The sequence below is a fragment of the Drosophila eugracilis genome, unplaced genomic scaffold (genome assembly GCF_018153835.1).
Source record: "Drosophila eugracilis isolate 14026-0451.02 unplaced genomic scaffold, ASM1815383v1 contig_90, whole genome shotgun sequence".
Classification (NCBI taxonomy): Eukaryota; Metazoa; Arthropoda; class Insecta; order Diptera; family Drosophilidae; genus Drosophila; species Drosophila eugracilis.
The window spans coordinates 4,137,777-4,162,464 of NW_024573812.1; the positions used below are offsets into that span (position 1 = coordinate 4,137,777).

Consider the following 24,688-nt stretch of genomic DNA (forward strand, 5'->3'; position numbering starts at 1 on the left):
AAACGAAAATTATTTCACATTTTTTTTATATTTATAGTTTCAGATATTAGTTTAAAGGTCAAGAAGGTATAGGGTTTGCTAATAGAGTTTTTGGTTAGTGGGATTGATAGACATGAGTTTGGATGGTAAAGTGGAACATAGCACAAACACACAGACGCACACTCACACAGTACAGTCACACACACACACACACATACACACACAGCTAAGTGAGGTACAGCCTCACAGAGAGCAAATGTGTAGTACTTACCGTGTCCGTTGTTGAAAACTAATGTTTACCTGTGGGATATTCTGTCGATTAATCTGCCCTGCAGCTGCTCTCTGGCAAAACCAATCAGTAAATAAAACCCAACCCAATTTCCCACCCAACGGCCCAGCTTGTTTTTCCCCCATTTCACTGCCAGCGGAAATTGACAAACTGTTGCATCTCCATGCCGCTGCCAGCTACACTTCTGACTCTGACAAGTGGCAAGCGTTCAATTGGAAATTATTCGCTAAAATCGAATTGCTTTTCATTTTCATGAAATACGTTTTTTTTTTTTTTGCTTTTTTTTTGTTTTCAATTAAAACACTTTGCCATCATCAGCGGCCATCATAGGGCATCAATGGGCATCATCCTGTTTCTGTCGATTGCTTCAGTTTCCTCTCACATATCCGCTTTCCCAGACTTTTCCTTTCGGTTTCTTTTCTTTTTTTTTTTTGTTGCCCCGGCAAACATTCCGCTTTGGTGAAGTGTAAAATTACTTTTGCTTCTTACTGCCCGCCACCCTTGTCGGGGTCTTAATTTCATTCAAGCGAACGTTGCGTATACGTAATGTCCAGCTTGCCCTGCGTATGCGTGATATTTAAGTTACGTTTTGCGGGGCTGCCTTGTGGCATGTCGGTCAGCACAGAATGTGCAAAAATGTGTACACAAAGGCAAAACAAAAAAAAAGGGTTTCCTTTGGCGTGGTGTAAAAAAAACACTCACACACACACACGGGAAAAAACAAACACGCCGATATGAGTGTGTATTCATAATGTGGCCTCCATTTTGTGTGGTATCCTTGCAGTCATACATATGTATTTGTATTCCCATGACGTTTGCATATACTATTTTCGCATATATCAGGGGAATTTCTGCAGTTTTTGGGGATCAGTAAAAAGTTTTATTTGCTGAGCTAAAAATATTTTGCGGTTTTAAAAATTGGAAATGTTTTTTGGTTATATTAAGTTTATGACTTTATTCGGAAATTTGTTGGTTGTGTTCTATGTAACCTTTGCTTAAGCGATGAATAAAATAAAAAGCGGGCCTGAAGTGGATTTTGTCTACGTATGTTTTTCAGTGAAAAGTATTTGGGTAAGCAAAGTCCATCCTGGCAGCCTTTATTGTTCATTTATTAACATAAAAGAACTTATGAAACGTTTTAGACGAAAAGATTCAGAGTTGCTTGATATGGCAAAAATAACGAAGTTTGAAAACAAGTTTAACCGCAAGTAAGGTTTGCAGAGTAAATTTGATTTACATTTTTTAAATAAAAACTAACACTGCATCGTTTTAGTTCAATGCTCAGCTGACAATTTTATTAAGTAGTTAAAAATTAACAAAAAAAAAATCTGTTTACATTTCACCTTTTATTCCTCCCTTTTGTTTCTCCCAAAAAGCAGCACTTTTGTAGTTGACTACATCGGAATGATCTAGGATTGTCACATATTTCATCCAATGGCATGCAAAACTTAAAACTACATCCTAAAAATTGTCATTGAGTTTTGATTATGTTTAAAAATCTTAAGAAATTTACCAACTTGTGAATCTTTTTTGAGCAGAAAGAACACCAAGATAGGTGACTAGGATTATCATCACAGCTAATTTTAGATACTTGACCATCTGGAGTTTTAGAAGTGACTTCTTGTGATTGTACAAATTTATTGCTTTAAAAGGCTTGACAAAGTTAGTTTATAAAAATAATAGCTAAACGTAGTGTGACTAGATAATATTAATTCAAATTACATATCATTTTTAAAGAAATTGACATTTTAAAGCTTAAAAAAACTTTTAACAGTCTAGTTAACGTGAAAGTTTGTAGGAGCTAAGCGCTTCTGTTTTTAAGCCAAAATTTAACTTTTTTACGTTTTAGGAAATAATTTCATCAAAAAAACTTTTATTGTGCTTTTACATTGTGTTTTAATACGTTCTTTTTTCAAGTATATCCATTACATATTTATTCGGCTTTTTGCAAGGAACACATCTTGTCTGCCTAAACTTCCCAAACCATTTGTTGACGGTCCAGCACCGTCCCATTGGACCGCATACCGCTTAAATGGTTTAAATAATATATATAAAAAAAGTTAACTTGGTTTTTGATCACTCACGGTCATGATCTGGTGCTCTAACATAGCCTATAATGGCCAGCAAGGATATCAGAAGAAATGTATTTAAAAAAGAACCATCCCTATTCATGGTGATATATAAATTGTTTGTTTTTCATTTTCGTAAGAAGTTTTTATAATTTTAAGCATGACAAATGAAATTATTTTTATATAATTTATTTAGTTTCTTCTAACTTCCTTGCCCTTCCCTTAAGTAATACTAAAAATCAAGCTAAGCTGAAGTTCTGTCAAGAAGTTGGCCATCTATCTTAGACACCTCATATTATATGACAACCTTTAACTCTTCCAAGACAGTTAGGTAAAAGGTGGAATAAACAAATTATTAAAACTTAACTGCTTAGAATTATATTCTTAACTGTATGACAAAATAGGTTTGCAAAATTCCATATGGAAGAAGCGTAAAATATTTAAACTATTTCCATATAAAGCGACGCCATTTCTTGGGTCACAAGTTAGGAAAGTAAAATAATTTTTTAATCAAACATCTTCTACATTTTAAATCCACGTGTGATGTCTAAACTTAAGGATTATGGAAGCAATTTCAACCCTTCATCCATTTTCTCATATCAAAGCAGCACTTTTCCATCTGGACAGGTCCCGTTTGTCATTGGACACCGAATTGAGATCGGTTTACAAAAGCCATCATTTCCGCATGCTAAAACATGGTTAATAACTTAGCAGAGTGTACAGGAGCCCATTGAATGGTTGTACTAACGAGCTTGTCCATAGGTAGGATCAAGGACCAACGACAGAAGAGCAGCCACCACGAAGATCTTTAGGTAGCCAATCATCTTTGTTCGATACGTTGAAGAACATGACTAGATGAGTTATTAGGGGCTCTTTTATACTTTTTACATTTCCTTGTGTCAAATTGGCTAAAAGCATGGCTTCATGACTGTTTTAATGGATATTAATGCCATAATAACCTTTGATCTTCATCTACGCGTTTATAAACTAATTAATATTTGCTTCCTTATATTTTAAAATTTCCTTTTCCATTTCAAAATGTGTGCCTAGGTGCATCGGAGGTAAGGCTGTTGCTGTGCACATCAGCGCGTGTGCGCATCGAAAGATTTCCCGTGCCTGGGTACATTGGGCAAGGTTGGTGCTGAAGTGCAAGGTATGCGAAAAGGTTAGGTTTGCATTCGCATTCCTTGGTGCCAGGTTAGGTACACCTACCGCTCATGGGAGTACTCCTCTGTACGTAAGCGGCTTTCCGTACTGCTAACTGGGCACAACCTTAAGATTGTTCCCCGAAAATGTTTTGGGGCTTCTAGGATTTTTCCCCCGGGGTGAAATCTTGCCAATCCAACCAAAAAAATAAATAACTTGCTTTTGGCCTGCTGGCCGGGATACTCTCGAAGTCGGGACGACTCTCAGTTTTTCCACTACAACTCCCGGTTTAAGCTGTGGCGTATTTTTTATTTAAAACTTTCGTTATCGAATCGCAATACTTGCGAGATGCACGCGTACTTGAGCTAAAACTTTGAACTTGTTTGGGACTGGGAACTCGATCGAAAAGAAATAGAACGGAACCGGGAAATGTTGGCGTAGGCTACCAGCGAAAATGCAACGCAGCTGGCAATCGCCATTGTGGTAATTACACTTCCCAGAGTTACCAACATCTGTTACCAACACCTGTTACCAACATCTGTGGTATGAAACCACGCCAGCGCTCTTCTAATACAGCTGATTACTATCGCCACGGTCAGTTGACCTCTAACTGTATGACAAAATAACCATGCAAAATGCCATATGAAAGAAGCGTAAAATATTTAAACTATTTCCATATAAAGCGACGCCATTTCTTGGGTCACAAGTTAGAAAGCTTTAGCTACCAAAAGTTGAATTACTTTGGTAGGAAAGAAAATAATTTTTTTATTAATACATCTTCCAGATTTTAAATCCTTGTGTGATGTATAAACTTAAGGATTATGAAAGCAACTAAGCACTTCGTCCCTTGCGCCTATCTTGGCAGCACTTTTCTCCTTCTGGACAGGTTCCTGGTATCTGTCGACACGGATTGGAGATCTGGGCACAATAGCCATTATTTCCGCATGCTAAAATATAGTTAAAAATTTAGCAGAGTGTACAGCAGCCCATTGAATGGTTGTACTAACGAGCTTGTCCATAGGTAGGATCAAGGACCAACGACAGAAGAGCAGCCAGCAGGAAGATCTTTAGGTAGCCAATCATCTTTGTTTAATTCGCTGAAGAACATGACTAGCTGACTTATTAGGGGTTCTTTTATACCTATTGTCATGCAAATTACATTTCCTGGTTTCAAATTGGCTTAAAGCATGGCTTCATGGCGATTTTAATGGATATTAATGCTAGAATAACCTTTGATCTATGTCTACGTGTTGGTTGGTAGTTAAGCTCTAAGATATAAAACTTGGTCAATTTTTTCGATAAACCATATATAAACTTAAGTTTCCAATTATATAATAATAAATGTAGTAGTATGACAATTTTTAAGTACTTTTTAATTGAAATTTATTACTTATAGTTTTGATTTTATTGACATTAACTTGAAATTTTCCAGAAAATACAAATTTTCTACATGGGAAAATTTTGTACAATTTCTAACTTTTTTATTCCTGATTTTGGACTTTTGGACTTTCCATTTTCTGATTCTCCAATTTCTGATTTTCCAATTTTTGATTTTCAACTTTCTGATTTTCCGAAATTTGATTTTCCAATTTCTGATTCTCCAATTTTTGATTTTCCAACTTCTGTTTCTTCATTGTCTCATACTCAGCAGTGCGTTCGTAGTGCAGCCTTACTCGACAACATTTCTCGTTTCTCCTCTTACATTTATCATTAATTTTTGGGCACTCATTTGTAACCAAAACACACCTTCCTATTCCACATGCTGAAATATGGCTTAAGCTGTTAAATCATTATTACTTGAAATTGTAAAGCTTTTACTTCTTGTTAACACTGAGGAAAGCAGGAAGTCCATATTGAGAACCAGAAAAACTGCCACGAGCAAGATCTTGAAGTATTCAACCATTTTTGCTGACTAGTTAAAAAAGTTATCTCCTTAGTTTCAGAATACCACTACCATGCTAAATTCATTAGTTTAAGTCTTTACTTTATATTATGTTTAAAATTATTGTGTTTTATATATAATTTATATATACATAAGCTGACTTCAAGAATGACGAAGGGATTGCAAAGAGAACCAAAAAGAACTTGAAGTTTATTCCATTCATAGCTGCACCATAAGCAGCACTTTGTTCTTGGGCCATAACACTTGTTTGAAATTCGAGGACAAGGAAAGTTCTTAGGCCGACACCTCCCTGAGGTAGATAATATCATTGATGAGCAGATTATAGTAATAACAAGGATATGCTCCTCCTATTAAGCTGCCCAAGTTGGAATAGCTTCTAGCAGAAGCAAATATTCAAGAACAATTCCCAAAAAAAATGAAATGAATATATCAGTTATTCATAGGATCATGACAATAATGTCTGAATAAAGATTTTACTTCATAAATAAAATCATTTTAGCCCGAACCAACATTCCTCGAACAGCATTTCTCCTGGTCACGGCATTCAGTGGGAGGAGCTATGACCTTGCAACGGTTCCGAACTGGAGTACAAAACCCGAGTCCTTCACCGCATTCTGAAAAAATGTTAAATATTGTATTATGAATCCATTTACTGACTTAATAGACTTTGATCTCTCACTTCTATATGGCGGACCCACGATACAGTCAATACTAAGGAACAAAATAACTGCCAGCAGAAGAAACTTCAAATAGCAAACCATCTTTTTGTAAACTAACTACTAAGTCCACTGATTAGACTATCAATTTTCCAGAGGGTTTTATATGAGATGGCATGGAAAATTAATTTCTTGGATTAAGATTGACTAAAACGCATTGGATAAGGTTTAAGATTTGCATTACCTCAAGGGCAGGTGACCTTTTGTATGGCGCGTAATTCAATTATTTGTTTGCCCCAAAAAAAGGCAAACCGAACCCCTTTGCACATTTATATACCTTAATAGCCCACGCCGAAGGCAAACAGCTTGGAAACTGCTTCGCTAAATGGAACTGATAGAAGCTTAAATATGTACTCTATGAGTTTGTAAATATTTTCTAGGGCTTTTAAAATTAGTAAACATTTATTAAGTAGCCTCGACAAACTCGACATGCACTTGCAATAACGTGAAAATTAACAAGTTTTTCAAGAATGTCAACGAAAAACGAAAAGAAAAGCAAGTGCGGGCAGTTGGCAAGACAAAATGTAATGTTGGGGGTGAAAGGAAAAGCGGGAAAAACGCTGGCGGGAAACTTGTCGGCGACAGTGACAAAAGCAACAACAACAAACAGTTCGCCCAAGTGTGCAAAACACTCACACTCACACACGCAAACACACACACACACGCTGTGGCAAACACAAACACAAAGACAAGTGCACACTTGAGCGGGGAACAAAGCGCTGCTAATTGTAAATTGCAACAATCTAAAAACTCTGCGACAAACGCCGCCAAAAAATGCAAATGAGTTGGGACACTTTCGGGTGGTATATATATACTATACTGCTATATGCTATATACTATATATGCTATATAGGGGGAGACTTTAGTTAAGAGACTTTACCTCGACACTTGAGACCCTTGTGCGTGATGCCGTGCAAAAGAGACCCACAATGATCGCAGAACGTCGGCGACAGGAAGGTGACATTCTGCCATTTGTGTGGCATTTGATGAGCCTGACCGATTTTTTATTTCGGTTTCGAATACGAATTGGAAGAGAAAACTAATGGAAAATTAACGCAGGGCATAGGTTTAGGTGTTCATAAAAGCTACATAAAAATAAGTGCATTTGCAACTTAACACAAAGGATTACGGCAACAACATGAGCTGAAGGACACACTAAATGAGCAACAAAAAGCTGATACTAATAAAAATGATCTATAAGTTTCTACTATTCACATTGATTGTGGGATTTATGATGTTTGAGAGTGATGATTAGAATAAAGTTTTATGGAAGTTAAAATTATAAACAAATATTGTTTTTAGAGAATAAGAATAAGAAGTAAGATTCATACAGTTTAGTTGCCCAATTAAATCCCCTTTAAATTTCTAGAAAGCAAAACGGAAAACTTTCAGAGTCAAATTCAACAGCGTTTCCCCCTGAAAATTCACCCACTTTTGGGGGTTTTAATCCAGCTGCTTTCCACTGCTGCAGTTTGCTTTCGTGCTAATGAAATAAACGCGACGTTAATTGAGTTGCAAGTTGGCCGTCACATGTCACAAACAGCGAAATCAAATGAAAATGTGAGAGGGTTTATGGTGGCAGTGTGATGAGTGGCTATATACAACGACATATATATACACAGACATATATATATATATACATACATTATATGGGAGAACATAAGTAAGCAGCGAAGGTTGCAGAGAAAGACAATTGCTGCCTAATCCTTTTCAAGGAGCTCTTACCCTCTGTGGAAAAAAGAATGTCTTCCACACGTGACATTGGCTAAAAACTTTAAGGTTATTTCTCGTTTTTTGTTTTTTTACCCACACACAAGCGAGTCGATTGTTGTGTCAGTTTTGCGGTGGGTGGCGCCTGAAGGCAAGGACATTTGATAGCATTATGCGCCTGCATGAGCATCTTCACTGAGTAGTAGTTTCCCTCTATATACATACATATTGTACATACTTGTAAGGACCTCCGCTTATTTTTTGGGGGAGAGGCTTTGGCAATTTGTTGTTTGTCTCTGCCAAGGTTCAACAGCTGCTCAGCCATTAATATCCTTTTGCTACCAAAAGACAAACACCAACGAAAAGCAAACACACTCAGCCAAACGAACGGCCTTGGCAGCGGCGCAACGAAAAAAGTTGTTGCATACTTTGGCGGGCATGCTCAAGGCCGCGAGGGTGTATGTATGTGGGCGTCGATGGTGGTAGTAGTGGTGGATTTGTTTGGATAAAATGCAATCGCATTGAAGGTAAACACGTGTGTGGGTGTGTATGTGTGTGGCCTCCAATTGGAATCGCCTTTGAGGGACCCTTGGATAGCCACAGGTGTTGACACTCGAATCGAGACCCTTGACATTGTGGAATATTTTGGATATACAGTGTGGCTTCAGTAAAAGTAATATAGATTTTGTAGTTTCTTTTTGTATGTTTTATATACGAATAAATATATATTTAACTTTTTTCCTCAAATACATAACAAAAAAAGGATTTTTTCTGATCCCAATTACTTTCCAGAAAATAAATCTCCGACTTTGTAAACCAATTTAAATCCAATGTTTATATACTAAACCAATTTATTACGCCCCGCATAAAGATTCAAGCCATTGAAGCTCGACTGTATTAAATGGTGTGCTTTATTCTTATCATTACGTCACAGTACGAGTATCTGCCACATGAAAGCATCGTAAACAAACACCCCATCAGACATTTCCCAATAAATCTTTTTTGGCCCACGCACACACACACACACACACATACACTTAGATAGAATTTCATTTGGCTAACACGCCCCCCATTTGACGCCTACTTATTTGCCACGTGCCAGAGAGAGAAATTGTTGTGTAAAAAATATTTGCAGCGTAAATTTATCACAGCATTCCTTGCGTCGCTTGCTGTCACCTAACAAATTTGTGCCCCGCCATTGGGAAATCCTGGCGCTCCACTTTTCCATATCTCTCCCGCTATCATCATCATCATCAGCTAGCTGAATGGATGGCAGCCTCCATTACTCCATTGAATGTAATATTTTTTCGTGTATATATAGGAAATATATATATACTATAACTGCTGGCATATTAGCAACTGATGCCCGATAAGAAATTAGTGGGGTGGGCTGAATGTTGGCAAATATAAATTGCCATGTCATTTATTCCGACAACCCAGATAAGCAGAGTTGGTCATATGGGCTCTCAAAATGTGGTCATATCATATCCGTTGATGGATCCGACTTGCCATCTGATAGCATTTTCTAATGGCCCTAACTGCATTTGTTTTCAATTTCCGCTTCAAGTAGAAAATTACAATCAAATTTTTTTATTGTGGCAATCCCCATCGATTCAGTTCAGAGGTGTGAAGCTAAACTTTGGCAAAAATTGATTTGCCTACACCTGTCGCAATAAATTTGATCCGATTTGATGAGCAGATGGGTCGGCAGGGAGGTTGGCAATATAGAGCCAAAAGATATCGCACTGACAATGGTAACATTTAAGCTTATTGGGCCGAGATTGTATTTCTCAAACACACACACACCCATACACACTTTGCCAAAAGGAAAAGCCACTTGTCTGTGAGTGAGTTAAGCATTTTCCAGAGGCAAATATCATACGTACTAGGTTGCCATGGCCATGGCATCATCACACTTGATGGAACAGATGGATGTGACATTTGAGTTTTCAATTCGCAGAATGCTCTCTTATTGCCTCTGCATTTGGTGTTTACACTTGACTCGTTCTAATTAAGCCAGTTGCCATGGCTCTGAATTAATTGCCAGACCCACTGACAAGCCACATAGAAGAGGTTCTAAAGTAGTTAGTTGTAGTTCCTTGTAGAGTAAAGTAGTTCCTTGTTGCAGGTAACCCGAAAATGGTACTTAAGGAGCAAGTCAGATAAAGTGGCTTGAAAGGTAGTTAAAGGGGCAACACCTTACTCGACGAACTTTTGAATGGAAAACTATTTGAACTTTTTAATCAATAGATAGAAATGAAATTTACAAAATTACTATTTGTCTTTGGCTTGTTATTAGAGTTCGAAAAGTTTCTTTTTGAAATTTTATTAGTAGACTCACTTTTCGGTTTCTTTTCATTCTAATATCTCTCTGTTTTAGTTCCACTATAGTACAAGCTTCTAGCCTAAAAACCTTTAACTTGTCCCATAAACCTGTAAAAATATTTACGAAAACTTTTTGCTATTAAAAGGATCAAGAATTCCAAACATTTAGGTAACAACCTTGAAGCAGGACTTCAAAAAAATGTAAAACTTTTTATCTATGTCACTTTTACAATTTGTTAGTCGGCCAAAAAACACATTAAAATTATATTTATAACACAGGGCAGCTGTACTCGAAAATTTCTAAACAAATGACAGCAGCATTGTTTGGCAACTTAGTTTGCCCCCAAACGACTAGAATCCTCCGAGTATCCCTGGCATGTGCATAATTATGCAAATGAATTGGTTGGAAAACGGGCTAGAGGGCTGAGGTAAAGCGGGCGGAAAGTGGGCATACACGTGGCAAACACAGAGAAAACTTTCAGTGCGCTTCGGTTACGGGAAAGTGAAGAGCAGGCAAACAATATACGAAAAAAAAAGAAAGAAAATACAGGAAGCCTTTGCTGGGTGTATCGACATATTTACAAAGGTGCGGCCATATATACGAGGAGGATATCTGTAAGTTTGTAGGTAAAACAATTTAAATAATTAACTTTTTAGGGCCTGCAAAAGAAAGTTTCTCCTGGTTGTTGACCAGGTCAAATTGCGTTTAAAATTTAATTCCCACACACACACAGACACAAGCTCACACACACACACACACACGTACACATTATCATCATTATTTACACAATGTCAGTAAAGGGTTTTATTTTTTTGGTCGGAAAAGGATTAAAAGTTAAGTGAAAGAGAGAAAAGCGAAAAAACTTTTGTGTTTAGAGATAGAAGTTAGAAGCCGGAGGGGAGAAACACTTATTGGGTTTTCATTTTTGTTTTTTTGGGTTGTTAAGAGAAAGAAAGGGTTCTAGCTTTTAGGGGGGTTTGTTAATTTCGGGGTTTTTGGGGGTTACCTGAGCATTTGAGACCCTGGTGGTAAATGCCATACAGCAGGGAACCACAATGATCGCAGAACGTGGGTCCTGCGTATGTGAATGGCTCGAAATTGTGTTGAGTTTTTGGTGAATCCTTTATATTGATTTTTTTGTTTTTTTTTGGTGGTTTTAACAATTTCAATTTCGATTGCGAATATATTTTTGTTTTGTTGGTTTTTTTTTTTATATATTTTTGGTGCGTGGTTTCGTGACAGCGTGAGTTGGACAGCGAATTGAGTTGAGTTTTTATATTTTTGATTTGATTTTGGTGGATGCACACATGGAAAAGAATACAAAGTACAAATTTTGTTCATGATAAATCAACACAGCACAATGACAAATTAACAAGTTCGCGGCAAACTTTCGCTTTTGAAAAACAATAACAAATGACAAACTCTACTTAAGTTTAGTGTAAGTTTGCAACTGCATTTTATCTTAAGAATATCTATTCTTTGCTCTGCATTTTCCATGTGCGTTTTGGGTGGCTGAATTTTAAGTCTGGAAAATGAAAAACAACTACCTCATTTCATAGCTGCTGTCCCATCCTAAAAGCCAATCCATCTGAGACTCTTTTCTCTATATTCCTGCCATATTTTGCTGTCTCCCCCATCAGAATATTTTCCTTTAGACAGTCAGCAGTGCACTTGGAGAAAATTCTTTAAAGTTGGTAAGCAAATAGGTCAAATAAGACGCCAAATAAGGTGGCTTTGAGTTAACCACAAAAACTGTAAGAATTCTCCTTTTAACAAACTAAATTTAAACCTAAAATAAAACTATTAAAAACTATAAATTATTCCTTAAACATTTCTTTGGGTGCTTGCGGTTTGTCTGAATAAACACACAGCGTAGAGAGCTTGCTGTATGCGGAAAAATCCAAATGACATTTTCCATAACCCGACAGGGCAAAAAAAAAAGGAAAACCCCCGGTGGACAGGAGGGGAAAACTCGCATTTTTAGCCCAAGTCTGCTTAGCTGGCAAAGCAAAGTTGACAGGCCAGCCTGGGACATGAGACGAGAGGACATGACAGCTGGGACTTTTTGGGATGGACGAACTTACGGACGGACAGGCGGAAAACGGACGGACAGAGAGCCGGCATAACCGAAAATCCAAATGACAGTTTAATTTGACAGAGCCCACAAAGACTAAAAGCAATGCAAATATGTAGGAGTCCCACAATGCCCACCCAACGCCATAACGCACATGGAACTGCAGTCGGGTGCCGTATCCTGCACACACACATACTACTCTCTCTCTATATATATATATATATATATTTATTCTGTTTAGCATATGTGTTGGTGCGCACTTACCGAATCGATGCCTTTATCCTTGCCCGGACAGATGAAGGTGACATATTCGTGGCATCGCTTGTGCACCACATACGAGCAAACTGCACTCGAAGAAAAGAAGAGTTAATCGCTGATTGTTGGTGTCGTAGGGGGGAAACCCTTACCTTGGCACTGAAATCCTTGCTTTCCAAATCCCCTGCAACAAAGAAAAACAACATCAATTTGCATTCGCAGAGGTATATTTTTACAGCCATTACATCAATTAGCATAAATATTTAATATACCATTAATCAATATGGTAGAGGCAGGGGGAAACCAATCGCTGTGGCCCCTTGGGCCGTTTAAAATTAATCAATATAAATACATGACAGGCAGCTTATACAAGCTGAGCAGTAAAGACTGGCTTAAATGTCAAGCTGTTTGTTTTTTTAAATTATAGTGACTACTGTAAAGGAAATTATGTACCTTACTTTAGTATTTATATACGAAATAATGTTTAATTTTAGCTTATTAAGTTGGGTTTTATAGATTTTATCAACTGATTAAATGGTCATTGAGTTTAGCTTGACTATTTGATGACTTATTTAAATTAAAATATTTATTATGCATTTTTAAAAGTTTAATGCCTTAAATACTTTATAGCCATATACTGATTATTTGGAATTAAAAATGTATAAAAAGCCACAAGTTATGGCTTTGCTTTTCATGATCATGACTGCTACTATATTAAAAAATATGCCCAGCGGAAAGCCACAAACAATTTTTATAAATTAAATCAATAATGTATCAAATATATTAAGTGATTAAATTATATTATTAATTCAAGCTTTAAATTGTTTATCTTCTTTATTAATTTATTGCTTTTTATGGCCTTCTAGCTCTAGTCAACTTAAATAAAAAATCTAAAGAAATTTGTAAACTATTTAAATGCCCGCCTTAAATACTAAGAACGTGACTGAAAGTTTGCCCATTTAAATTGAAAACTTAAAGCCATTTAGGACACCAATCCGGGCTACTGGTTAATGGCCAGAACCTGTTGTAGGTCCAAAAGGCTAAGGCTTACGTGAGCCGCTCCCAGCCCGTGTCCCAAACCTAAACCATAAATGACTTGACCACAGACCGCTTCGCCAACCCCAAACCCTAAGCTGTCCAGACTGCAATTTGGGACAAGGCAAATTATTCACATGCACGATGGGGAAAACGCATATATATATAGTATATAGTATATTGTATATAGTATATATATATAATTTATAGAAGGAGCAATTTGAGGTGGCGAGGAAACTGTTTGGCCAACTTTTGCAACTGCAGTTGAATAAGTTTCAGCACGAAAGGACCAGAAACCCGGTTAAAGTTCGGTCCGTTAAGCCAAAAGCAAAGTTGATCCGATTAGGTCGTAACCACTTGGACAATTCACACAAATCGGGCGATTTGTTATCGCTGCTAACGAGTGCGAAATTGTGGCTCGTTTCATAATTCCGTTTGTTGCCGTTGCTGTTGCAGCCCGCATTTTGCCATTTTTGCGTCGATTTTCCACCATTTTTCCCATTTAATTTTAATTCTTTTGTCTGATGACCAGGTTGTCTGTTTCTGGCTTTTCGCTGTTTTCAGTTTTCTACCCTTGGGTTTTTCCACGTTTTTGTTTGCCCATCAAATGAAGTGAAAAAGCAATTTTCCCGCGCCTGCAGTTATACTATGATTCCAGCTATGCTTTCCCCGCTCCCCCTCCTCTTCTTCTCTCCACACAATTATTTTTTCACGGCATCTGGTTTTTTTTTCGTCTCTTTTTTTGTTGCATTTCAATTTTTAATTAAGCGCATATTTCCCAACATCGCTAAAAAACTGGCACAAAGGCAAAAGGGGTTAAGAATGTTTGCAATTTAAGTTAATTAATCAAAAAAACAGTGAAGTTTGTCCTGGAAAACTAAATTCAAACAGTTTTGGGTTTAATTTGGATAGAATTAGTTCTTTGTTATTACTAGATTGTTTTTTAATTAAGCGGGATTGAGGGTAATTAATTGGTTCCCGTTTGGGTTAGCCAACAAAGTTTGCCTTTTCGGAAGCTTATAGTTTGGGCATTTTAGCATTAAGCTTATAAACTTTGTAGTAACTAATTTAAAATCTCATTTAAATTAGAATTTCCATATGTACTTCTTAATATAATATTATCAATTTCTTTAATCTACCAAAAACCAAATTACATTTCCATGAAAAAGCACTCCCCAAATGTGATTCCCAAATCAGAGGAGGACTTATATTTAATCCCAGCCCCCCTAATAATATCGCCCTTATCATTTGCAAAATGCAAATTGATATGTTTTTCAGGGTATTTGGGGGTTTCTATCTGGAATTTCCATCGTGACCTTTTCAGTTTCCGCGCTATTATGCAAATGACGGGCCCGTAAACATGGCAAATGTTTCACCTGCTACCCGCAAAAGAAGGCGGTTGACACTTTGCTGCCGCTCACCGTTGCCAGTCCACGCCCCATGAACACCACCCCTTCAGAGAGGCTCGGATACGTGCCTGCAACGCCTTTTTGCAACACTGAACGGGGTGTGCGTGTAGCTTGTGCCCCCAAAGTCCCCGCACTATTAATTAAAAGTCGAAACCAAGTGTAACAGTGGCTGGAGTTGTTAATTAGCTGCAGCTCTAACCAAACGACAGGCAGCCCCCCGCTCCTCTTTAGACCCCCCACCCAAAAAAAATACAGGCGTTTATAGCAGTGGGCGTGGCCTTTTAGCCTGTTTGCTGGTATTGCTGTCAAAGCGCGTTAATTACGTGTAATAATGATGCAGTGCCGCAGAAAAGAGCGAGAAACGACTTGACTTTTTTGTCGTTTCAATTTTTTTGGGAACGTTTGGTTCGTAAAATTTTCTTGTTTTTTATTTTTTTTTTGGTCATAGATCGATGATGCTGGCGTCTGGTGGCGCATTTTAAATAGCAATTAATTTAATTATTGCCAAAATGTCTTGGCCGGCAATTAGCTAAAGAGCCCGAAAAAGCGTTGACGAGCTGCGAGTCACAAGACTTAGCTTAATAGATTGGCTTGGTTTTATTTCGTGCCACTTCCACATACAGAGATATATCCATTCATTAGTCGTTGGCTTTAAATTGTCAACGGCAAAGTAAGTAAGTGAGTGACAAAGTGTGTCTTTGTTTATTAAATATGAATTAATATCACTGGAATTGCTCGTCAAAGTGTCTCTGTGGTTGGAGGGCAACTCTGACTATGAATATTAAGTGGCGAATTAATTAATTTGTGTGGGCGACAGACTCCAACTTTCTTGGAAGCCAATTCAATGAGCAGATTTCTACTATGGATTTCGTTTTTTTTTTTTTTTGAAAAATGATTTTCTAGCCTTAGATAGATACTCAAGGATGGGGTTTATTAAGTAGAATATCCTTTGAAATACCTACATCCATGCATATCCCGACTGATAACCGCTGGAAAAACCAAAATTCTGTTCAAAATTCATGTCAAGAAATAAGTTTTGTTTTTTAGTAACTGAGCTGGGGTTTTGAGGAAGGGAAATTTAATGCGCATGAAATTGATTTATAATCCAAGGGGATGCTGGTTGCTGCCAGGCCAGGAAGTGACTACTGGGACTTGGCCAAAAAGTAAACAAGTTACCCCAAATAATTTCAGTGTTCTTTTTTGTTGTGTTATTTTTTGGTTCAGCAGCTCACTCTGTTTGTTTTAGGTTGGTAGGTAGCAACAATGGATTAAGACAGATTTTGGCAGCCTTACCCAAATTAAATATTACACAGGTTAGCTTTTTGTTTTTGCTTTCCTTGGCTTTCTTTAGCTTCAGCAGCTTGAGCTTTGGGACCCGGAAAAACAATAGGTATTTTTTAAGGGGAAGTTACTTGACTCGGTGGTACAGTGATAACAGATAACGAGATTTGTATTTTGAATTTCTTCTTCTTCTTCTTCTTTTATCAAGTTATGATTTTTTTTAACATTTTTTTTAATATTTTGCCTAGAGTGACTTTTAGTGGCCATTAAAGAAGATTTGGTTTTCGCTTGATTTATATTTGCCAACATTTTTTATACAAATTAAAGTTGACCAAGCAAACTTAAATACATTTTTTTAAGAAAAAGAGTTCAATATTTTGTAACATTAAATAAATCTAAATATGGAACTCAACTCAGTTTCCTTTGTCCACCATCAAAACAATGTTAAATAAACAAACTCAATCTCATTAAATCTCTTATTCATACTACCGACCACAAATGTTATTCATGATTTCTATCAAAATTCAGTTTAGTGAGCCCCCACTGTGTTTGTTTTGTTTTTGTTTCAGCTATTTGTTGGTTTTATTTGCTTTAGCCTACTACTATTGTTGCTCTGCTGTTTCGCCTTGTCAATATACATTTATCGATTCCCACCACTGATGTTATGTGGACGCATTGCTGGCCATGCTTGGTAGACCCACAAGTGCCACCAAGGAATGGGTAGGTATATATAATATATAATATACCTATACTATATATATCAATGTATTAGATTGAGAATGTTGGGATGCTAGTGGAGGGGGGAAATAGTATAACGAGCTACTCACCAGATAAAGTCCTTGCAGTGGGAACAGAAGGTTGGTTGCTTGAAGAATCTGGCTATGAAGCAGTGATCCTTGACATTGAAGACGTTCTTCTTCTTCAAGGCTCCTTTACGTAGGCGGGACTTCATTTTGTTCTCGCCCACAGCCTCCCCTTCCGCACCCTGCTGCTGGGGATCCCCGTTGTTATCGCTGCCCTCCGACATTGTTGCTGCTTTTTCCCTCCAAGCGTTGTATTAAATGTTCTTTTTTCTCCTCTTGTTTTGTTTTTTTTTTTCGCTGTTGTTTTTGTTTTTTTTGTTGCCTTTTTTCGCAGCGTTTACAAATCGCAAAGGTTCTTTAACTTGCTCACTTGTTGTTGCCACATTTGGTTGTTGTTGTTGTTGCTTGTTACGTACTTCTTGCTTTTGGCTTTTGTGTTTATTGATTTTCAGTTTCAGTTTTTTTTTTGTTTTTTGTTCTCGGCGTGTTTTTATTAGGCCTTAAATGCCATCTAACGTTAATAAATGGGCGAGAGAGAGAGAGAGGGGGGATGAAAAAGTCGTCAAATAATAATAATAAAACCAAACTGGACTTGAAGAATCTCGCTTTAATTTGCTCTGCCGCGATTTGCATAATTTTATTAATCACTGGCTGCACGTTTGCCGTTTATTTAATTATTTTTCACTCGCGTTCTGCGGCCTCATCGATTTCAATTGATTTTTCTCTCATAACAAGCCCAGCAATTAAAACAAAAACTCAAGCAAATGTCACCGGCGGATGGCTGATGGCGAACGACAACGGACAAACAAGCTCATAATTAGCATTAATTTTAATGCGCCGACGTTTGAATTATACAAAAGAATTCTCGAAGAGGGGGTTCAAGAGGGGCCCTGTTCGCCCTGTCGTTGGTGGATTCCTCATAATAACTTTGCAAAAAAAATTAAAAAAAAAATAATAATATAATATTTTCCCAACTTGTCGAATGAGATATGCAAAAAAAAAAAAAAGACCGCGCGTGCAAATAAAAAAATACGCAAAGTGCAAACGAAATAATTTTTATTTTAATGTTTTGCTTTTGTTTTTCAGCTTTATATTGAAATTTTTGCAACGCCAATTTTTGTGTGCTTCGCTAACAGACACGTTCTTGCTGGCCACTGCTCTCACCTGTGCAGGTGGCTTGCTCTGGTATACGATTTGGTTGTACCCTATATTTAATTTAATTTGTATAAATAATAAGTATTTTTATGAATTTACTAAGCTAGCTGATCTTTTCCCATTTTCTGGTGGATTTTTCTGCTCCTAAAACTCATTTTGTTGAATAAAAGTTTTCGTTTTTAAGTTAAAATTTTTATCAAACTGCTTCTGTTTCTTGAAATTAGTTTAGTTAGTGCTTTCCATAAGCTTATAAATATCCTTAATCTTCTTTTAAATTGAAGAAAAATTGATAAACAAACTCTTAAATTTTTTGTTTATTATTTTATTTATTGTTCCCTGTAAGCAGATGTTAAAAATCAAAATCTTTTTTCTAAAATTTACTCAATATATGATCAGCTTTGGTTAACTTTTTACTTAGAAGTCTAAAAGTCACCATCAAATAAATCACTCATACGTAGCGTTGACTTTGATTTATTGACATTCCTCTACAAGCTGATTAAGCTTAATTTGACAAGTTATAAGTTAAACCTCTTTGTAAATTCAAACTTTTTTAAATTAATTTTAACCTTTCACACTGAACTTCTATACCATAACTTTGAATAAACTCTTTAACCAGTTAGGCCAACTCTTCTGCTACCCTACATAGGCATACAAAATCCACATTGATTGAAGCCACAATCCAAAGAAGAAATCGAAAAAAAACACACACACACAAATCCTCAAAGGACTCAACTGGAGCTCTGTGTAACTGGCACTTCGATTGTGTTTGTGTAGGAAAAGCAACAGTTACTATCATTTCCGAATCACTTGTTTTTGCTGTTTTGTCCGTTGCTTAACGTATGCCCCTCGCTTTTTATGCCACTTTTTATGCTGGTTAATGGTTTTTATAGTTATGACCGTTGCTTCTGTGATTGTCAGGGATTATGGTTATATATTCGAATTCCTTTTGGTTAACAGAGCCTAGTATGGGCTAGTAAATTTTGTAATTTCAAGCACTTGTGCCATCGGCATGTGGCATTTATTTAACTTTGTTTACTTTCTGACCGTTGACTTATTTTGATTGGTCTTATTTAGACTACACTGCACTATACACGCTCGAGTTCTTTCCGGGCGGGGGTGCGCGAAATATTTGAAGAGCAACTGCCTTTGCTGGCGTACCGAAACGTAGTGAGTGTGCGAATATTTTCACACGAGCGGAAAATCCAAGTTTCTTGCCTGTGGTGAATTTCCCAGCTGTTTCGAGTTCTCTCTCTCTCTCTCTCTTTGGGTTACACAAGATGTGTTTTCTCACACGCACTTACACACTCGTTGTTGTTGCTGGAAAATGTAGGGGCGATTTTTCCCCTAGCTTTTCCTTTTTGCCCACTTGGCTCTATGAGTTTTCGTATCGTTTTCCCGGCACGTGCGCTTCGCTCGAGTCACAAACGCGTTCTGGTCAAAGCAGACTGCCTTGTTTTTTCTGGAGCAAAATAAACGTAGCGAGCTTTCGGGCGCTCTGTTAAGCCACTGTTATCAGTACTGTTAGCAAACGTTAATCTCTAATATATATTATGTACGATATATAGATGATTAACATAAGTAAACCCAAAAACGATCCAAAACGTCAGACCCTAGAGCCACGATAACGCTCTTGGCTTTCCGATCGTCAACGCTCTTGGCCGCTAATTGATTCGACTGAACGAAACTTGTTAAATGGCCACCGGCAGGCCGGTTTTTGGCCCCGATTTCGCTGAGGCTGAAGCTGAGGCTGAGACTCGGAGACCCGCATTTGATTGCCGTTAACAAAAGTCAAACAAGAAGTGATTGGATTTGATTTCATTTGAAAATGGAATCCCCTTTGCAGCAGATCGAATTTGGAGATAGGGAAATGATTTTTATTTAACAATGTTAAAGGTTTTGAATCTTTTTTAAGAGACAAAAGACCAAAAATAACCCTTTTCAACAGGCAATTAGTATGCAATTTTAGATGTTAAAATATTCAAAATTAGAAATACTTAAATTTATTTAAAAACAAATGATTTTTTTATAAAAACATTTAATAAAGAGACAGTAAGGCTCAGTAATGAGTAAAATACTTTTGCATGACAAGCTTAATATGTTTTCTATTAGCTTTTAATTCCCAAAATTTTTTTATAATTATCGTTACTTTCGATAAGATAACAAATTGTAATTTTATAAAAATTATTTCCCTTGAAGCTTTGATTGCCTTGACGTACTTATCAAACTAATGACGCTCCTTACGAATGTTTTTTGAGTCATAAAAAATCAAAGATAAGTTTCCAAGCCCCTATACAAAAACTTCCATTTCTAAAGAAAGAAAAAATAATCAAACAAAATTAATCTGAAAAAATGTATTGGGTGCCATTTTTTGGGAAAATTTCTATGGAAATATTTCCTATTCGTGGAATTTTTTTTTCGTTTCTTTGAAGTAACAGCCACTTGTTATTTACAAAAGTTATTTAACTTAATAATTTATGGCTCATATTTTAAGGCTTGTTTATCTTAACTCTGAAGCAATAAGGTTATTTAATTTATTTAACATTTTTATCATTGACTTATTGCGATGAAACTGATTGACCCGCCTTATAAATAAGGCTTTGAATGTTGCAAATCTTGTTTCATTTTTCTTTAGGCATCACTCACTAACATTAAATACTCGTAATTTATCAGAGTAATTTACCACTTCATAATAATTTATTGCTAATTTTCCAAGCGTGTTTATCTTGGCCCCACCAATTTGAGGATAAAAAATATAAATGTGGGCGGATCTCGGCTTACATCTGCCCAACCGCAACCTTCGCAGTGGTTACCTGTTACGTGCCACATGCCCCCGCCATGCTGCCACATCTGATAGCCAAGTGTCACGTTTCGCGGCCTGGAAAAAATCAAAAAAAAAAAAATATATAAAGCTGGGGCGTTGCTACGAAACGAGAGCTAGCTGTTCGACATTTTTGAGGCTAATGCAATAATTATTTATCTCTTAGAGACACGGACAGACCATAAACTATCACAACATTTTCGCTGTTTCGGTTAGTTAGAGCGGTTTGTTTGGCTCTAATAGAAATACCAAATATTTCTCGGCCAGCCAAATAAATAACCCCTCTGCGTACAAGCTTATAGGCCCCCGAAATTGGAGATAAAATATTGTGGTAAAATATTCCCATTGGCAATTGGTTTTTTGAACCGAAAAACACCGACATGTAAATGGCCATGTTGAAAGCCATTGGAATTCGGTTGCATAGATAGATAGACGGTAGATGGCTGATAATGTTGGCGTCATTCGGCCAAGTAGATAGTAATTTATGAATAATTCGCTTTAGATATCACAAACACTGGGCAATAAATTTCAATTGCAAGCAAGGCAATTAAAGCCCATTGAAATGTTCTCTCGCCGGCAAATCATTTTGTAAATTATAGAGTATGTTTAGGGTATGATAGTTGTTTTTAAGCTTTAGTTTTGTTAAATATTCTATGTGTTAAAAGTTATGGGGCATTTTAGAGTCGACTAGTCTCTTGTTTGAACTCATAAATTTTCTTGACACTTTGCTTGAAATGTTTCTGGCTGGAAGTGCAGTTTTTGATGTTCTTACTTTGTAAGTTTTTGTTAATTTATATCAATGAGAATTAGGACAGGAAATACTTTGAAATATCTTTCATTTTTCTAAGTTTCTAATGACTTAGCTGACGTTGAATGACTTAAGGTTCATATATTGAAGGCTTTACAAAAATATTCTGGTGGATAAGAAAAAGCTTAAAAAATAAATGAAAAATATTAAAACTTTAAAAAAAATATTACGCATCCAAAACTTAAGTTTGATTGCTTGGTTTTGTTTATGAAAAATATTTTAAAAAATATTTAAAAGAGATAAAATTGTGTTTAAAAAATATTAATATTTTGTGTAACTTTTAAGTGACTCCCCAAAAACTCAAATTCCTTCAAAACTTCAACATCAAAGGGTATCAAAAAGTGCGAAATTTTCATCTATCTAAACCAATAAATTATATCAACACTTGGCTAATTCCTGGGAATCTATAAAGTGCACTTAGCCCACATCTGAACACTTTTATAAGAGTCTCGTGAACGGTGGCTGCTGGCAACCCAAACCTGCTAAATCATCATTAAATCGATTGGATTCGAATGGTTGCCGAATGGTAATTTCCAATCAGAATCCCATACTTTCACTCGGTTGCTCTGTTTTGGGAGCCCTCAAGGCGCTGCTCTGTCTTCGCATTGCCTGCTTGCTTGGCTGCTTTTCTCGCTTTACCCCTGGCATTTCCCGCCATTGTCGAGAGCTTTGTGCAGCTTTAATTTTCTTTATCAGCGCAAAACTCTGAACATTTTTCGCACGCACACACAAGACACGGGAAAAACGAAAAGTGGCAGTGGAAAAACGACGAAAAAAAAATAAAAAGAAACACAGACAAATTTCAATTAAAAGCGTGGGCGGTGGTACAAAGGGCGTGTCACTCACGCATAATTGACACAAATTGTGGCAATCAAGCAAACAATCAAAATAACAAAGCCAATCTTATCTTTCACATTTCACATTTCACCACCGATGGTGATTAACGATTTGTTTACCCACTAAAATATTTCTCATTTTATGCAAATGTTTATGGGAATTTCGGATTATCTTTTAAACATATTTTGTGTGTGTTTTTATGATTGTTAATTTGTTTTTTTTTTAGATATTTTAAACTAATGCTAATTTACACTTTTTAAAATTTGTTTAATCAAATTTATATAATTTATATCTGTTGTTATAGAAATGCGGAAGAACCAATTGATTTGGATGCCAATTTTATATTCAGAAGTTCCAGCTGCTGTTCCAAGCAATCAAATTTCCAGTGAGAGTTTACATTCGCTTTAATTTGTTTCTCGTTTCCCGATTTCGTTATATATATATTTTTCGGCACTTTTCAATCGGTAGCCCAAAAACCGATGGCCTCTTGCCATTTGCCGTGAAAAAAGAAGAAAAAAAAAACACAATAATAACGCTCCCGGCGACCCGTTCAGTCGAACTTTTGGACGACCGCCTGCGTACTCGTATCTCTCAGATACAATTCGCTTCTGTCTGCCCCACAAAAACGATCGCAGTCGCGTCGCTGCTCTTTTTGCTGTCGTGAAATATTTGCCCAGTTTCACTTAGTTTTTAATCAATCTGCCCCACTGTGCAGCTGGCAGAGATCGGTTTTTGTTTGCCTCTTAATTGATCGCGCTGGCTTGGGGAGGTGGCCAAATGGAAATGCTGATCTGTTTGCTGCACAACGAAAAAATTCACGAAAATTCAACATTAATTGCAATCATTACTTTTAATTACGCCTCGACGACGGATATTAAACGAGCGTTAAAGTTTTTTGCTTATTTAAATAAATTGCCTAACGATTCGTTTTTATAGTTTGTCGGTAATTAAGTTTTAACTGTTGTCACCATTAAGTTGGTTATAATATTTTGTTAATAGAGAAATATTTAATTTTTATTAGCTTGTTAATGAAAATAATATTGTTAGTTTGGCATAAAGGGAAGTTCACTGAAGTGAAAGCATTATGATATTTAAGTTTTTTAGAACCTTTTTTTTTAATAAATTTATTAGTTAATAAAGTTTTATGTTAAATAAATTCATGAAATTTAAGAGCAAATAATTTGATACTAAGGATAGTTTAAGAGGAAAGGAATACAAAACTAATACTTTACTAAATTTAGTCAGATTAGGAATAATTCTGTTAGTTTATATTTTGATATTCTTTTAAATAAAATAAACATATTTTTTTTTAGTAATTTCCCATCTGAAAAAGAGTATTTCCCCATCGACTTGTTCTGAACTGCGTCTCCTTCCGTTTTTGTCTGCCTTTTGCGAGAATTTATTGCATTTTCTTATTACATTCAATTTGGACTGTTGCTGCACTGCTCCCACTGCAGCGCTGGCTCTGGGAACTTGTCCGCCGATCTCTCGAATCCGCGGCTAATTGCGTTCCACCCTCTTTTCTCCCCCGCCTGGATAACAATAAAGCGATTTTAAATGCTTGTTTTCGTATATCTTTTTTTGTTTGGTTGTTTGTGCGTTGTTTTCCTTTCTGTTTTTTTTTTTTTTTTTTTTTTGGTAACCTCGAACAGATGTGAAAATGCAAATGTATCTCTGCATCTGCATATGCCCCTCACTACTGTGCTTGCCCCCTTTTGGCAGAGTGCCAAAATCCATGAAGTAGTTTGGGGCTAAAAAAATCAGCATCGGTTAAAATAACAACCTATCCCAATTCGGCATTCGAACGTCATCATATGGTTATTGTCAAGGTCTTGTGCCTAAAAAAGGAAAAGGGAACTCCGTAACGAAAAACATGCAAATGAAATCTCTTTACTCACTGTATTTTTTATCGCCCTTCGCACATTAATGTTTCGTTTTTTATGGAGTACAGATTGCCCAGTTCGCGTGCAGAGTTATCAGCTAAAAAAGCAGCTTCATGTAAATACACAACAAAAAAAAAGGAAAGAACGTTGGCTATAAATAATTCAATGGAATTCATTCACTGCGTTCCCAAT

General features: G+C 36.5%; 3 protein-coding genes across 14 annotated transcripts in view; all 3 read right to left on the reverse strand.

The window, feature by feature from the left end:
- Positions 1-23,247, reverse strand: part of LOC108112697 (protein kinase C, brain isozyme) — a 28,478-nt gene extending 5,231 nt beyond the window's left edge. The window contains exons 1-6 of one of the 11 annotated variants that reach the window (XM_017222912.2): positions 23,011-23,247; positions 17,020-17,506; positions 15,874-15,900; positions 12,620-12,651; positions 12,477-12,556; positions 11,145-11,259 (exon numbers count right to left, since the gene is read on the reverse strand). In XM_017222912.2, coding sequence (XP_017078401.1) covers positions 11,145-11,259; positions 12,477-12,556; positions 12,620-12,651; positions 15,874-15,900; positions 17,020-17,219 — 454 coding nt within the window. In that variant the 5' untranslated portion in view covers positions 17,220-17,506; positions 23,011-23,247. The other 10 variants (XM_017222914.2, XM_017222917.2, XM_017222916.2 and 7 more) reach the window with 10 other exon arrangements.
- LOC108112699 lies at positions 7-4,867 on the reverse strand. 2 transcript variants are annotated; one of them, XM_017222920.2, is made up of 4 exons: positions 4,491-4,867; positions 3,086-4,430; positions 2,353-3,025; positions 7-2,295 (listed from the first exon to the last, which is right to left on the reverse strand). In XM_017222920.2, the coding sequence occupies exons 3-4, from the start codon at positions 2,438-2,440 to the stop codon at positions 2,165-2,167; spliced, it is 219 nt and encodes a 72-aa protein (XP_017078409.1). In that variant the 5' UTR covers positions 2,441-3,025; positions 3,086-4,430; positions 4,491-4,867; the 3' UTR covers positions 7-2,164. The 2 variants fall into 2 exon arrangements, with proteins under 2 accessions (XP_017078409.1, XP_017078410.1); XM_017222921.2 differs by lacking the exons at positions 7-2,295; positions 2,353-3,025 and having other exon boundaries at positions 4,224-4,430; positions 4,491-4,599.
- LOC108112700 lies at positions 5,788-6,154 on the reverse strand. Its single transcript, XM_017222922.1, has 2 exons — positions 6,066-6,154; positions 5,788-6,000 (listed from the first exon to the last, which is right to left on the reverse strand). Exons 1-2 carry the CDS (start codon positions 6,145-6,147, stop codon positions 5,882-5,884), a joined length of 201 nt encoding a protein of 66 aa, XP_017078411.1. The 5' UTR covers positions 6,148-6,154; the 3' UTR covers positions 5,788-5,881.
- Positions 23,248-24,688: the final 1,441 nt, after the last annotated feature.